We start from the raw sequence: 16843 nt of genomic DNA on the forward strand, positions 1-16843 counted from the left end.
GGCCCAATGGGTGCGGAGGCCCCAGCTCCTGTGGTCCTGCTGCAATCTCAGGCTCTGATGGCTCCACCAGCCCCAGCCTCTCTGGACCCAGCTCATCCACCTCCTCTCATTGGAGCTTCTCCAGACTACGACAGCTCCATCTCCTCCAGCTACAGCAGCTCCATCTCCTGCATCCCTGGCACCTCCACATCATCAAGACACGCCTCCTCTGGCCCTGGTTCTTCCATCTCCTCCAGCCACAGCTCCTCTGGCCCTGACAGGTTCATCTCCTTTATCTCCATCTCCTCCAACAGCATTTCTTCCGTCTCCTCTATCTCCTCCACCTCCATCTCCAATTCTTCTACCTCCATCTCCTTTATCTCCATCTCCTCCATCCTTGACTGCTCCATCTCCTCCACCTCCTTCTCTTTTATGTCCATCCCTTCTATCTCCACCTCCATCTCTTCTACCTCCATCTCCTCCACCTCCTCTATCTCCTCCACCTCCATCTCCAATTCTTCTGTTTCCATCCCCTCCGTCTCCATCTCCTCCATCCTTGACTGCTCCGTCTTCATCCCTTCTATCTCCATCTCCTCCATCTCCATCTCCTCTGTCTCCCGTTCACCTCCATCTCGTCCATCCCCCCCCCCTCCCTCCCCGGCCGCTCCGGGTCTCTCAGCTCGGGCTCTCAGGGCTCCGCCCTCTGGCCGCTTCCCCCGTCTCCCGGCAACGGCGCTGGCCCCGCCCCCCCCGCCCTGGCCCCGCCCCCCGCTCGGGGCCGCTCGGCGCCGGGGTCTCTCGCGGAGCCGCGTCTCGGATTGGCCGCGGGGAAGGCGGGCGGGTCCCGCTCGGCCAATCGCCGCCGCCCGCCGGGTTCCGTTCCCGCCATTGGGCTCCCCCGGCCAGGCCCCGCCCCCCGGCGCGCGCGGCCATTGGCGCTGCCCGGGCGGGGGCGCGGCCGCGCGTGCGCGCGCGCTGCCGGCGGGCGGGGCAAGATGGCGGAACTGGGGAAGAAGTACTGCGTGTACTGCCTGGCCGAGGTGAGCTCCCTGCGCTTCCGCTGCACCGAGTGCGCCGACATCGAGCTCTGCCCGGACTGCTTCTCGGCCGGCGCCGAGATCGGCCCGCACCGCCGATGGCACGGCTACCAGCTGGTGGACGGCGGCCGCTTCACGCTCTGGGGCGCCGAGGCGGAGGGCGGCTGGAGCAGCCGCGAGGAGCAGCTGCTGCTGGACGCGATCGAGCAGTTCGGCTTCGGCAACTGGGTAAGAGTGGCGGGGCCCCTTCTCCTCGGGGCCCTCGGGCGGGCGGCGGCGCGGGGGGCGCCCTGTGCCCGCTCCTGGGGAGCGGCCGGGCCCCCCACCGCCCCCCGGTCCGCTGATTCTCTCCTTTCATTAAACGTAAACAAGTTTCTCTATCGAAATCTTAAAATTCGTGGTCGTTGTGGCTTTTCTTAGTTCCGAAATGTTGGCAGAGTGTAAGTAGAATTGTAGAATTGTTGGGGTTGGAAGGGACCTTAAAAATCATCCAGTTCCAACCCCCCTGCCGTGGGCAGGGACACCTCCTGCTAGACCAGGCTGCTCAAAGCCCCATCCAGCCTGGCCCTGAACACCTCCAGGGATGGGACAGCCACACCTGCCCCGGGCAACCTGTGCCACTGCCTCACCACCCTCATAGTGAAGGAATTTTTCCTAATATCTAGTCTAAACCAGCCCCTCTCCAGTTTATACCCATTGCCCCTCGTCCTGTCACCACAAGCTCCTGTGAACAGTCCCTCCCCAGCTTTCTTGTAGCCCTGATGGATGCTGGATGGTCACTATAAGGTCTCTTCAGAGCCTTCTCTTCTCTGGGCTGAACAAGCCCAACTCTCTCAGCCTGTCCTCATATGGGAGGTGCTCCACCCCTCTGATCATCCTTGTAGCCCTCCTCTGGACCCATTCCAACAGCTCCATATCCTTCTTAAGCTGAGGATTCCAGAACTAGACACAGGACTCCAGATGAGGTCTCACTACAGAGGAGCAGAGTCCCCTCCCTCGCCCTGCTGGCCACGCTTGTTTTGATGCAGCCCAGGATATGGTTGGCCTCTGGGCTGTGAGCGCACCTTTCCGGCTCATGTCGAGCTTCTCGAGCTTCTACTGTCTCACTGTTACTACTACCTTTCCTTATTTCAATATTGCTCTAAAAGCACTTTGGCAGCGCAGGAGAAGCAAGCAAAATCCAAGTGATGTTGTGATCTCAGCAGTGCCTTGGAATATAGAATATCGCCTGAGGATGGTAAGCGGAGAACAATGGAAGCTCAGTAATCACCATGTGGATACAGCATCTCAGTGGTGTTGCTGTACCTGGAGCATCTGATGCCTTAGGGATGTTCCTGGTGCTCCTTTCGTGGCTTATGTGCTCCGGTGCAGTTGTAAATACTGACCTGGACCTAGCAGTGCAGAACCGATGGAAAGGTGACTCATTTCAGTATTGTTGGACAAGTTTTGGTGCTGTGAGTTGGCCTTTGAGGAGCAGGGAAGAAGTCGGGCTCTTACATGAGTGCACATTCTGCTGGAGGTGTTGTTTTATCACTCGTTATTTTCTGTTTAGGAGGACATGGCTACTCACGTGGGAGCATCCCGAACACCTCAGGAGGTGATGGAACACTACGTGAGCATGTATATCCACGGCAACCTCGGAAAAGCCTGCATCCCTGACACTATTCCAAACAGAGTAACAGATCACACGTGTCCCAGCGGTGGCCCGCTCTCTCCTAGCTTGACCACGCCGCTCCCGCCCCTGGATATATCGGTGGCTGAGCAGCAGCAGTTGGGTTACATGCCGCTTCGGGATGACTATGAGATCGAATATGATCAAGATGCGGAGACTCTAATCAGTGGCCTTTCGGTAAACTACGACGATGATGATGTGGAGATAGAGTTAAAAAGAGCTCACGTAGACATGTACGTAAGGAAACTCAAGGAGAGGCAGCGGCGGAAGAACATTGCGCGAGACTATAATTTGGTTCCAGCCTTTCTGGGGAAGGATAAAAAGGACAAGGAGAAAACTCCCAAACGAAAGATCACAAAAGAAGAGAAGGAGTTGAGGCTGAAGCTGAGGCCTCTGTACCAGTTCATGTCTTGTAAGGAGTTTGAAGACTTCTTTGAGAACATGCACAAGGAGAGGATACTTCGAGCAAAGATTCGGGAGCTGCAGCGGTACCGTCGCAATGGAATCACCAAAATGGAAGAGTCGGCAGAATACGAGGCAGCCAGGCATAAACGGGAAAAGAGGAAGGAGAACAAAAACATAGCTAGTTCCAAGAGAGGGAAGGAAGATGGTAAAGAGGGTGAATTTGCTGCCATTGAAAACCTGCCAGGCTTTGAACTTCTATCCGACAGGGAAAAGGTGCTCTGTAGCTCACTAAATTTGACTCCTGCACGTTATGTGACTGTAAAAACCATAATCATTAAAGACCATCTCCAAAAGAGACAAGGAATTCCTTCAAAAAGTCGCCTTCCCAGTTACTTAGATAAGGTACTGAAGAAAAGGATTTTAAACTTTCTAACAGAAAGTGGTTGGATATCCAGAGATGCTTCATGAAACTCGGCCAATCTGAAAAAAACATAGGAGAGGCCCATTGTAGCCTCAAGGACTCTGTTATTTTTTCCTTCCCTCCCTAAAGACACAGAAATTATGTCACTTAAAACCAAACATAAGCAAAAACATAACCCCCACGGTATTCATGATCCACGGTCCTTTTGCTTTGATCATGGAAAATACTTAATTGTGGAAATTCTCATTGGATTTCACTGCTTTTGGTACATTATTAGAACAGATTTCTTTCATGTGAACTTATTCAGGTCCAGTGGTTCCAGAGTAGATTCTTTACTTTTTTTTTTTTTTTTTGAAGGAGAGGGATATAGTTTCCAGCAAACGAAACTTCTCCCTTTTATTTTGGTGTAATACTGGCAGGAAAGTGAAGTTTACACAAGTCCTAAGCTCAGGAGCACACTGAGCAGGGAGTTTTGTGACCATTGCTAAGCTTTCAGAACATTCTCCTTAGTAACTACAGCCAAGGTGCTGGCACTGCGGGGTGAGGTTTTGTTGAGGAGACACCAGGGCTGATCCGTGGCAAGGGAGTGAAAAGGGAGAAATTAGGTAGGTGAGATGCCTTCGGGTGCCTGTGCTGTGGATTCTTGGTGAGCTGCCTTCACACCCAGCTGATCCAGACACAGCTTTGGCTAGAGTTCGTGCTGAAACAAACCCACTGAAGCTTCAGTATTAATGAACTAGTAGGAAAGTTGCAGTACAGGGCAGCTGTGGTGCTTTGCACTGGAGGATGGGTCGGCACTTACTGGGAAGTAGCTGATTTGGGCCAGAAATTGGGTTTGGGAAAATAGGCAGTGAGTTGTCTTACAGCAGTTGGGAGCCTCAGGCAGCAAAATCACCATTTTCTCTTGTCAGGAGCCTTCTCCACCTTTGTACCTGTAACTTCTTTGTATGAGAAGAGGCGGGTGTAGCTGCCTCCTCCAGAATTTGACTGGTAGGCGACAGGGAAAGGGAGTGAGATTCCCAAACGAAGAGCAATTACTGAGATGGGCTTTTAAAAACAAAAATGAGATGTGATACAGATTAAGTCAAAATGTACAGGTACTGTGCACCTGTAGTGCAGAGCTGTAAGCAAAGCCATTCCAGGGTTCCAGTTGCAGGTATCTTAAAACATACTGGGCTAAATAGGTTGAAGTTGACATTGCTGATCTGGCAGGAGAACTGTGAATGCGGCTCACTGCAGGGAGGACAGAGCACCTCGAGAGGTAAGGACTGTGGTCTGATCTGGGTGTATGTGACAGAAACACAGCATGGAACAGGAATGCCTGATCCACAGCAAGATCTTCTAGTGAGAGCTACTGGGTAAGGGAAAGATCTTGAAGGAGGACAAGAAAAGGATTTGTGTGCTAATTTCATCCTTAAATTCCCTTGCTGGTATTTAACAAAATGAATAAAAAAATGGTTGTTGCCACATGGAAGGCGGCACAGTGTTAGTTGTGCCCAAGTCTCTAGTAGCTATGCCCAAAGGAGGATGCTGAGACTAGAGACCAGTCGGGCAGGTCTTCTGGAGTGCAGATGTGCCAAAACACGGAGCTGCGCTGGCTTCAGAACAAGTGCAAGCACTGCAAGTGTCACCTTGGCTTGATGCTTCGGGCTGTAGTCGGTGAGGATACCACAAAAATCTTAAATAGTGTTAATTCTGCAACTCCTCAGAGGTACACTGACCAGAACGGGGCTTTAGTTCTATGTCCAGCATTACTGAAATAGTGTTACAAGTGAGTTTAGAATCAAAGGGGTAGAATTACAAAGCCAGCATTTCTAAAGAGGAAAAAACCAAAACTCTAGTGCCTTTTTCTTTTGAGCTTGTGATGTTATCTCCCTTCAAAAAAGGTAAGGGCTATGTTCTCGGATGTAATCACTTTGTTTGGCCTACCTGTAAGTGGTTTGTTGTGGAATACTTGAGACAAAACTGTCCGTCCTTGGCAGCAGTGGAAGTAACTCCAATGTGCTGAGTAGCTTGAAGAACTACCCTGTACATGTGTACAAACAGCACACAAGTTCATAAGGTGTAAACCCTTGGTGATTTTCTCTGTCCTACTCCTGTGGAAAGGAAGCTCAGCATTTCTTTCCAGTATTCTCATTATGCAATTCAGTTCTTCCTGTAACTTGTTACCTAACTGCCATAACATACCATTACTGACAGCGTTCTGGAGCCTCAACTCAGCATGGAGCTGGGAGTTTAAAGGAATAATTATTATTATTATTATTATTATTATTATTATTTTCTTTAAATCTGCGATTTTTATATTTCTACAGTGTTTGGCACATCTAAGTCTAACTGAAGCAATAGTCTAAAGCCCATCTGAACAATAACTTAAAAATAATCTAGGCACCAATGACTTTTAAGCATTGAAGTGAAGTCTCCATTTAGGCTTTATAGTTTCTTAATTCCTCAGCCCCTCAAAAATGTTTCTTTGGTGCTAGACGTAACTTATTGAACATCAAAATGAATGTAAAATAAAGTATTTTTAATGTATGAAATATGGATATCAATATTTATTTTATACTTGCAAGCAAATTCAAGGTGGTAAATGTTTGCTTTAGCAAATACTAGTAGTCCCTTGGAAAGGGCTTCCCTAGAAGCAATGTCTCATTGTCAGCTATGCTTTTAACTTCAAAGGTGACTTGCACTAGAGGATGCTGCGGTTCCATGTTTTCACATGGAACTGATATAGTCTAAGCATTCCTTTGTTATAAGCTGCTGTCTGTTTGTTTGTTTTTAAGCTGAGATGCAGTTATCTTAATGCAGTAACTAACTAGAGCTTCTTCTCTTCTGCTATGAAGGGGCCAAGTAAAAACATGGCAAAGAGCTCTTCAACTTGTATCTTGTGGATCTGGAAGCGCTTCCGTTACTGTGCAAATAACCTCTCAAGTTGCTAATGAAACGGTGTTTTATATGCTTAATGCTCTTGACCTTTCTAATTAAAGATATTACTAATGATAGTATCTCTCCTAACTGCATTGATGTAAGCCTATGAAAAAGTGACACTCCATAAGCTGTTCAAAATACTGATCTTCTGCTACTGATAGAAGCAGCAATAAGTCTGTTTTAATGCTGTGTGTTTAATTCAATCAGTCCAGTCCCAGTGATGTTTTACAGTAATATTTGTTCACTAGGTGACAAGGGAGCATTAATCTCCATTCTGTGTGTACTGCCCAAGGCACAAGGGCTTGTTACAGAGTTCTGGATACAGACCCTCTTGCTCTGTGTTCCACTGCAGTCCCAGCAAGCATCACGAACAGCATTAGTAGGTTTGCACAAGTCTTTGACCATAAACTGCCTTGTAAATCACACAAACTAAGCACTCTGCCATTATTCTTTGAGGTGGCTGCATCAAATTTCTTTGCAACTGTTAACAGACTTCATTAGCCTTTCGGTTTACTATCTCTTCTTGCAAAATGTTTTTGCATGTGCCCTAGTTGCTCTTAAGTGACAACACATTAAATACTGTGAAGGAAGGCCCCTGGTGAGCACAGTCAGCTCATCAGCTTCTTCCTTAAAGGGAATGTTGCACTCATTTGAATCGTGTACTGGTGCAGCTCTGCCAGACACACAAATGCCTGTGCTGAAATCTTGTAAAACCTAATGTTGTGCACACTCAGCATTTTACGAGGTTTTTTTGCATTGTACATTGGTAAATAAACTTATATTACAAAGTTTCTTTCCATTATTGATTTAATGGTAGGATAGCTTGTGTAATGTAGAAAGTGGCTGAAGTCTTTACAGCAACAAATGGAGATGCATTTTAGCTAAATAATGATGAGCAGAGAAGTGGTCTTTATGAAACTGTTAAACTAGAGCTTTGTTGGCTGCTCTTATGCTTAAATTTCAGAACCTCATCACTCTGTTCTTTGATTTCTCTTCAGTGCTTCTCACTGGTGTATGTCAGGAGTGCACAGGTGGTTTGTGCTTCTAGTAAAAGCTGATGCTCTCCGTGCTGAAAGCCTCCCTGAAGTGGCAGGCCAAGGAAAAGGAAACGCTTAGCCGAGTACGTCATTTATCAGCTTTAAAGATACTACTTTGAGCCTGGTGCTGAACACTGAACAGTACCTGATGCTTAAGAGCACCCTGAATTAAATAATGTAGTCCAAAAAAAGAGTTTGTATGAGGTGCTGGGAAGTTCATTAACAAAATCTTCATCTGCTACAGAAGAACCTGTCCCTTTGTTTTAACTGCCCAACAGGAAAAACTTCTGTACTAATGAAGTAAGTATTAGACTTAGTTTAGATACAGAAGGCTTGGGAAGGGGGGCAGAACACCACATGACTGTCCTTAAAGGTTATATAAACGGACCCTGGTCCCTTTACAGGACATTAATTGAGCACAGGGTTCCAATCAAAGTACAACAAAAACGTTTCTTCAGTCCTACTTCACACAGTTACAGGGTGCTCTAACCCAGATGGGAGGAAGTTACTTCCAAATTCAACTTATATATATAGAAGTCCCTTTTTTCCCCTTTAGTTTTACACTCAATCTTTGCATTTTGATCCTTGTACTTGGTTTTAAAAAAACCCCAAACTGTAGTTGTTTGAGGCACCAAAAGTTTTTCTCCTTCCCCTAATCAGTCAAAGCATTGATTTTCTTTCTTAAAGAATGAATCCTTAAACATGACTAACCCCCAAACAGTAGCATGCACCTAGTTTGTTCCTAGTTAACTGTCTGATTGCCACAAGGCAAACCAACACTGAGAAAAAAATTCTTAAAGAACAAGACTTCTCACCATGAGTAGGTCTAGTGCTCAGTAAGCTGTTGGCAACTCTGAATTTGAACCAAAATGAATTAAGTGATACTTGACCTCAAGATAAGAAGCTCCTCAATCCAAGACAACCAGAAACAAGGGTGAAAAAATCAGAAGTACTTACTGTTTACCACATCCTAACAACATTAAGTTTGAAGTTTCTGTCTTGTGTGTTAAATGCATGGGGGGGGAAAAAAAAGAAAAAAAGAGAAAAAAAAAGAGAAAAAAAAGAAAAAAAAGAAGAGGACAGATGCTTTGTCAGTTGTGTAATTTGCCAAGCTCAATGAACTCCCATCCAGGTGACCAGACAAATGCAGGACAAAGCATTCAGTTCATCACATATTGTATTTTAGCCTGATTCTGCAGGACTGGGAGCAGCAGGTGGAGTCGGACACAGCAAGAGCTGCACATGGGAGAAGTGGTGTTGCAACTCAAAATTGAAGCCAAGTAAATGCAGAAAATGAATATAAAACTAAGTTGACATTTTTGTTTGAGCCACTTACATGCAATTCTGTAATTCTAAAAGACAGCATATATCAAACTCTCAGCTACTCGCTTGTTTGGACATCCTGGCTTTCAGCAGGGTTATAACTACAGTTTGCATAACAAACTGTAAAGTATGGAAGTTACAAGACTATAAAAATTGTTTAAAGAAATTTATACAACATTAAATTAAAAATCCAGAGATAGGATAAATTCTATTGGTTCTTCAATGCCATACAAGTATTAGATGGTTTTCTTGAGTCAATGTTACTGTACAACAAAAAAGGCTAAACAATTACAGAAGATGTCTAATCTCCATTGCCTTTTATTACAGATCACAATTCACAAAGGTTTTAAGTTGTTGAGCAAGATTATTTCTGATTTAGACAAAAAAGGGCATTTACCACATCAGTCTATACAAGCTGATGGACACTTGCAGAAAATGGGTTATTTGTACTGCTTCACCCACTTCTGCAATGTTGGATTCTTCAAAATAAAAGGAAGTGTTTGAACCACTACTTGGATTTTCAAACTACACAATAGTGATAAACATGAGATTGCAAAATTCTTGTGAGCATCTTGTTCCTTTCACTTCAATACACCTTTGGTAGCAATAGTTGCAAAAAAAGTTATCTAATCTAAATCGTTAGAGGGCTTAATGGCTCTTGTATTTCACACTTGAGAAGAGAGCTTACAGAACAGTGATGCCAAGGGCCACTAAGCAGGAGAATTTCATCGGTTGCTTCATTTTCATGGGGAGACCTCAACCAATTCATTTAAACCTCTCAGGAGGCAAAGGAATGAAGAAAGCATGGTGTAAGAGAAAAACCATCCAGCTGTTTAATAGTTGTATGGCATTTTAAATTCTCGGATTAAGCAGCTAAGCGTCTTTCACAACACCCACCAAGGCAGGCCGCAGCGTGCGCCCGTGCAGCTTGTAGCCAATCTTGGATACTAATGCAATCGTGCCAGGCTCCTTCCCTTCCATTGGAGCATGAAACAATGCTTCATGTTCATAGGGATCGAACTTGGCTCCAACAGGATTCAGTCTGATCAGGCCATGTTTTTTAAATACTTTTTGAATCTGTACTTCTGTCATAACAAGACCTTCGTATAAGCTCTTCAAGTGAGGATTTTCATCCTTAACTTCTTCTTTAGGAACACTTTCTGTTGCTTTTTCCAGAATGTCTGCAACTTCTAGCAAGTCCTTACAGAAGCTCTGAATCCCTAAAAAGGAATACAAGAGAAGGAAATTAGGTTAGTCCACTGATGGAAAGAAGTGATAAAAAATCCCACACACCATAACCCCAAAACCTGCAGCAATAATCTGTAGACTTTTAGATTTTTAACACAATATGCAATATCATAAACATCTGGGGTAAAATGCCCTTGCCAGTTTTACTTGATGATACCAAAATATTTACAGATACCTTGAAATCCACACCACCTCCTCTAGTTCTATGGAAAAAATGTATTTCAACTTAATACTTAAAAGCGCTAAAGCTATGGTGATGACCTGGCATTAACAGTTAAAATTCTAACCAAAGTTACCAAAATCTTCAGATGGCTTAATGTAATTTTCTCACATCTCATCCTGTGACTCACCTGAAGTTCAAAGCATTATGTTGCCCTATTCCTACCCATTAATCTGATGTGCTAAAAATATCTGCAGAGGAAAAAGCATGTAGTCAAGAGTCCAAGAAAGGAACGAGGATTCATCCCCGAATGAAAAGAACTCGCACCTCTCCTACTACAAACTGCTTTTACAGAGTCCAAAGCTCTGCCTTGTAAAGACTGAGCAATTCCCAAGCTAATGACAGTCTGTGTCCTGAAGCTGTTCTCTGGCTCACACTTAAAGAATCTGGACTAATCTCACCTGAGGCAAACTGTCTCTAGAAATCATGGAAAATCAAAACAATTCAGCAGAATAACACATTTCTACATAGAGGTAAGTCCATGACAAACTGCTCTGAATTTTGGTAGCCTTGATCTTTTTCTTTTAAGCCACAGACAACCTTTTTAACTCTAGCCCACAATTTGGATATTTTGTTTCCTTACCAAGAAGCGTTATGAACATTATCACAGGACAAGCCTTCGGTTTAAACAAAAAAACCCTGAAACTACAGAAACACCTTGCAGGATCTATATGGATCAACTAGTTCTCTGGCAAGTGAACTTTAAAAAACTGCGCAACTCCACAGAGACTTGAGCTCTCTACAGAACAGTAACTAAACATCCAAGTAGTTCCAAAAATATGAAAAAATGAATCATAGAATAGTTTGGGTTAGAAGGGACCTTAAAGATCATCTAGTTCCACCCCCCCTGCCATGGGTAGGGACACCTCCCACTGGATCAGGCTGCCCGAGGCCCCATCCAACCTGGCCCTGAACACCTCCAGGGATGGGGCAGCCACAACTTCCCTGGGCAACCTGTTCCTGAATCAAGGTTTTAAAGTAAAACTAAACCAGCAGTTAAGGATGAAGTGTCCAAACATGGGTTAATCATTTGTCTAGTGATTTGGATCAAACCAAATAACCAAAAATCTTCAGCAGATGGTTTGTTTTGGTTTTGTGTTTTTCTTGTCTAAGTTATTGCTGCAGATACCCATGACTGCATTTCTGTAAATTTATGCTAGTTTCAGAAATTAGTTTCTCTTCCTTCAACAGAAAAAGCAGTTATATATGAATGATAAAACTTACAATCACGTATATTATCTGTAATTTACTTTCCACAAGAAATTTTATTTGAGTATTTATTTCTATTGTAGCATCTCTGAGCTCAGATATGACTCAAAGCCCTTCTGCACTAAGTATCATATTAGTGAAACAACACTTACTGAAAATTAGCTTCAGGATGAAGCATTCAAACATCCATGGAAACAGTACAAGAATATTCAGAAATGCTGAGTAACTGAGAAATGCTTTTTCTTACAGTGCATATTAACTGAAAACCCTATATTCCACAATTAAAACTTTTTATTCAGAATTAAACTACACAGTTTAATGTATGGCAAGAAAAGGCCAGGTCATTTTTCAAGCTAGAGTGACAGTCAAACACTAAAGTGATACAGCACTCTTCCGTGCAGTATTTGCCTACGTTTTCTGTTTTACAGATCTGTGTTTAAACTGTCAAAACAGCCAGATCAGATGTCAGTAGCCTGACTCTTGACAAAAGATGCATTTTCTAGCACTCCTCATAGCCAGTCAATAGTACATCTCTACCACTGAAAAGAATCCGCCCATCTAAATGCTTTACTTTTACTTGAAAGCTATGGCCTTCAACAGAACATAAAAGTTATTAAAATATAATAGGCTAAAAAAGAACTCTGAAAAAAACCGAAAAATTAAATCAAAACAAACACATAAAACAAACCAGAAAGAGAATCAGTATTCCATACTCTTGGTTCAGTTTTTTGCAGTCAGTTCTGAGAACAAAGTACGTGCAAAAGGCAAACTTCATGCTGCAAACCTCACTGAAAAATCTACCAGCACAGTACATATTGTAGGAAAACTGATATCAAATTTATAAAATAAAATTGTGTTGTTGACTTCAGCAGTTTAAGTATTGCCTTTGTCTAGTGAGGTGATTACAGTTCTGATGCAAAGTGAGGAACCATTCAAACCTCTCTACCTCAAACATGCTTTTTTAACCAAGTAGTGAGAATCATTGGGAAGTGCAGCTTGTCAGAACCGTGGGCCAGTCAGCTCAATTTTCCAAGCTTTGCATTTCTGGATATTAGGAGAACACACAAAAGGAACCTCCACTGACCATATAACTTTGCCTCTTCTACCAGTTTCTGGCTTCTTTGCCTCACGTTTTCTGCATCTGCCAAGGCACGCCTGTACTTGTCCTAAAAAAAAAGAACAAATAGTAGCAGAAGAGATTTTATTCCTGGTGGCTGGGTAGTTGACAATAATTCAAACCAGCATATTCAGTACAAAACAGCATTTTAAACAGTTACACAGCCTAAAGCCACTATCTAAAGAGTAATCTGAAGACAATGCGCTGATTATCACAGCATCCTTCCCACCAAGGTATATGTTTTCTCTTCATGGAAGACATTTTTAACTCTATAGACATATCAAGTTTTAGAAATCAAAGATTTCTGTTTCTTCTGACGTGTGTTCATAGAAAACCTTCATCAGTCATAAGGTAGACACTCTGGCAAATGAGATTCAATGTAGCCATGACTGTCAAACCATTTCTTACTTCTCCATACATAAAACAAAGTGTCCTCCGGTTTTCTCAAACTTTACAAAATCTTTTGTTGCTCAGGTTAAGTATTGGTCTATTCCCAGCTAAATGACCATCTAGCAGAAGATGTACTAAGAATGAAATTCAATAAACTTAGTCACTTGAAGGTGAGTGCTTCACCATCCAACCCAGAACTATACACGGGGCTGCCACTCTCAATATACCCAACCTGCAAATGCCAGTGAAGGATCTCAAAACAAATAAAATAGTCAATGAGTTGACTGATGAGCCATGTCAGGCAGCCAAGAGCAAATGCTGTCAACAGATGTTAAATGACATCTCAATTCTGTCCTTCAGAGTTTTGTGAAGGGCAACAGAAACAAAACTCAATCCACTTATGATCCACAGGTGATGCTTCTGTAGAAAAAGAAGGTTCTGGGCTACCTCTCAAATGTTCTAGAAAGGCATTTTATATAAGGCACACATCCAGAAAAGCAATACCTTCATTTAATCCACACCACCCACCTCTCAGGGCAGTCTTCACCATCTGTGGAAGACGTGCATGGGAGAGAATGAGAGATATACAAGGCGAGACAGAGGGAACAGAAGCTTTGGCTTTGTGTTTGAAGGGCACTCCAACAGAGAATGTTTGAAACTTCCTAAGTATGCAGTAAGTACTCTGTTGTATAAAAGCTAAGCATCATTAACCCTGACCTTTGAAAAGTAAGCATCTGTTTTCAGAAAGCCTAATCTTAGCCTAATTAAATACACGCATTAAAGACACATTCAAACCTTTCTATGGGCTTCCAAAAACTTCTCCACTGAGCAAAACCTAAGTGAACTCAAGTCAGTGAAACTAAGTAACAAATTTTTAGGCTGGAAGAGCCTCAGTTCCATCCAGAAAGTGGAATGAAACTAACAAAAAACCTTAATTTTGGAGCAGGTCTTGTAGTACATCCATTCTTAAGTTTAAAGAGACTATGGAACTACAAGTTTTATTCAACAACTAAACAGCATTCACACAACTGCATCCAGATTGTGCACTGAGAACCTGTAATGAACACTCTTATACATGCAGTTTCTAAGGTATGCAGCCTGATGACCAAAAGACACTTACAGTAACTTCTTTTAATTGCTCTTCCAGTTTTGCCTTTTCTTCCGTTAACATTTTCTCAGCAGAGCTGGGTTCAACCTTCTGCTCATTTTGGCTCTGACTCTGGTCGTCTTCCAGGTTCTGACCAGTATTTTTCTGTTGTGTCGCTACACAAAGCAGTCGTGGGTAAGTCCTAAGGCAAAAAAACGTGGACAATATTAATCAGGTGCTTACTTCGTCAGATATTAGCATTTTCTGGACATGCTAAACACTTTACTTGACAGGTCAACTTCTATGAAATTCTCACATTAAAGCACAAATTGATACAATCAATCCAGGTCTGTGAAAACTGCAGAACCTTTCATCACAAGTAACTGAACTCGGCCCCTCTAAACTACTGAAAAAAAGTAAGTGCTGCGGAAGCGCCCCGTATATTCCATTCGGAAAGTCCTTTTCAAGGGAACACGAGCTCGCTTTAAGCACAGCGCTCGACTAGAAAGCGGCTCTGGTTTACATGATGCAATCACTAGACACACCAACCGGGACAGGTCCGCTGCGAACGGCTAAAGGGGAACGGAAAAAACTGCCTTCTGTGTCAGGCCGGGCACGGGTCTCTGCCAGGATCGCCTTTTATCCCTTCCCGAGGCGGCGCCGCTCAGGGCCCGGGGCTCCGCGGCGGCCCTCACACCGCAGGCCGGGCCCGGCGGGCCCAGCGCCGGGCCGCGCTCCCAGGGGAGGCCGAGGGAGCCCGGTGGGGCCCGGCGGAGCCGCCCCGGCGCTCCCGGGCGAGGCGAGGCGAGGCGGCGCGGCCCTCACCTCAGGGAGAAGCTGAGCCGCGGGTAGCGCACGCACCGCGCCACGGCCGCCATTGCTCCCGCCAGCTAATCCCCAGCGCGCACCGCTTCCGGGTCACGTGGGCGGGGCTCGCCTCGCCCCGCCCCGCCTCGCGGCTGGCGGGGGCGCGCGGGGGCAGGGAGCGCGCGGGGCGGCGGCCATTTTGCTTCGTGAGGGACGGGCGGCGGGCGCCCGGCTACAGCCCGGGGGCTCTTTGTCTCCTCTTAAAAAAAGGGCTTTTTGTGTCCTGCCAGAGCTTGTCCACGCGAGCGGGAGGCAGTTCGGTGGCTGCAGCGGGTTCGGTGCAGTGAATCACAGAATTGATGCCAAAAATGTCAGCAAATAAAACTCTGTTAAGACTAATATTGGAGTTTTATAGAATCATAGAATCATAGAATCACTAGGTTGGAAAGGACCCACTGGATCATCGAGCCCAACCATTCCCATCACGTTTAAATGTTCCCAAAATGTTTAAATACAGTTCTGAGTCCTACTCTGTCTACCTCAGGGTGCGACAGCAGCCTGCAGAAAGAATTGTGGTAACAAATACAGCTTTTAATCTAGAGAAGCACCATCTGCTTCCTGCACTGTGGTGCCCACTAGAAGATGCAACAAACAGGGTGACAAGATAACAGCAACAAGAGCTGAAAGCAACATATAATCCACAGGGAAAGAAACAATGAAGCTAAGTGTGAGTAGAATGTAGCAGAGAAACAGGAGGCAAACTTAATATTATTCAAATGGTAAAAGCTGTGAGCTAGAAGGCTCTTCAGCTCCATGTGAGAAAGAAACAAATTGAGTAGCTGCACAAACCACTGTCATTCACTTTTAAAAAAGCAGCTAGGGGTAACAACAAAGTGATCCAACCAGAACCCAAACATCCAAACATTTAGAAAGCAAACATCCTTTATCAGACCTGAGCAACGAGTGCGCTGGGTGGGGCCTTGAGCAGCCCGATCTAGTACGATGTGGCCACCTTCTTGTGCAAACTATTTGTGCAAATTTGCACAATGGAACAAGTTGTCTAGAGAGGTGCTAGATGCCCCATCCCTGGAAATATTCAGCATCAGGTTGAATGGGGCTCTGAGCAACCTGATCCCTGTTTCTGCAAGGGGGTTGGACTAGACGACCTGTACATGTCCCAACCCAAACCATTCTATGATTCTAAGTGTCTGTGCTACTGGAAGCCAAGGAAACCCTGCTCGGTGATACATGGATGACTTCTTAACTTCGGCAGTGTTGTCAATTACAGAATCACAGAATCATAGAATAACCAGGTTGGAAGAGACCCACCGGATCATCGAGTCCAACCGTTCCTATCAAACACTAAACCATATCCCTCAGCACCTTGTCCACCTGTGCCTTAAACACCTCCAGGGTAGGTGACTCAACTACCTCCCTGGGCAGCCTGTTCCAGTGCCCAATGACCCTTTCTGTAAAGAATTTTTTCCTAACGTCCAGCCTAAACCTCCCCTGGCGGAGCTTGAGGCCATTCCCTCTTGTTCTGTCCCCTGTCACTTCGGAGAAGAGGCCAGCACCCTCCTCTCTACAACCTCCTTTCAGGTAGTTAGAGAGAGCAATGAGGTCTCCCCTCAGCCTCCTCTTCTCCAGGCTAAACAACCCCAGCTCTCTCAGCCGCTCCTCATAAGGCCTGTTCTCCAGCCCCTTCACCAGCTTTGTTGCTCTTCTCTGGACTTGCTCCAGAGCCTCAACATCCTTCTTGTGGTGAGGGGCCCAGAACTGAACACAGGATTCGAGGAGCGGTCTCACCAGTGCCGAGTACAGAGGGAGGACAACCTCCCTGGACCTGCTGGTCACGCCGTTTCTGATACAAGCCAAGATGCCATGGGCCTTCTTGGCCACCTGGGCACATTGCTGGCTCATATTCAGTCGGTTGTCAACCAACACCCCCAGGTCCCTCTCCTCCAGG

At 45.0% G+C, this 16843-nt stretch overlaps 2 protein-coding genes across 2 annotated transcripts; one reads left to right on the forward strand and one right to left on the reverse strand.

Annotated features, from left to right (window-relative positions):
* Positions 1–954: 954 nt before the first annotated feature.
* TADA2B (transcriptional adaptor 2B) lies at positions 955–7053 on the forward strand. The gene is made up of 2 exons (XM_069856371.1): positions 955–1244; positions 2569–7053. Exons 1-2 carry the CDS (start codon positions 975–977, stop codon positions 3559–3561), a joined length of 1263 nt encoding a protein of 420 aa, XP_069712472.1. The 5' UTR covers positions 955–974; the 3' UTR covers positions 3562–7053.
* Positions 7054–8635: 1582 nt separating this feature from the next.
* Positions 8636–14983, reverse strand: GRPEL1 (GrpE like 1, mitochondrial). The gene is made up of 4 exons (XM_069856372.1): positions 14896–14983; positions 14104–14272; positions 12561–12642; positions 8636–10019 (listed from the first exon to the last, which is right to left on the reverse strand). Exons 1-4 carry the CDS (start codon positions 14946–14948, stop codon positions 9673–9675), a joined length of 651 nt encoding a protein of 216 aa, XP_069712473.1. The 5' UTR covers positions 14949–14983; the 3' UTR covers positions 8636–9672.
* Between the last annotated feature and the right edge of the window lie 1860 nt (positions 14984–16843).

This window comes from Phaenicophaeus curvirostris, chromosome 4, assembly GCF_032191515.1.
Source record: "Phaenicophaeus curvirostris isolate KB17595 chromosome 4, BPBGC_Pcur_1.0, whole genome shotgun sequence".
NCBI lineage: Eukaryota > Metazoa > Chordata > Aves > Cuculiformes > Cuculidae > Phaenicophaeus > Phaenicophaeus curvirostris.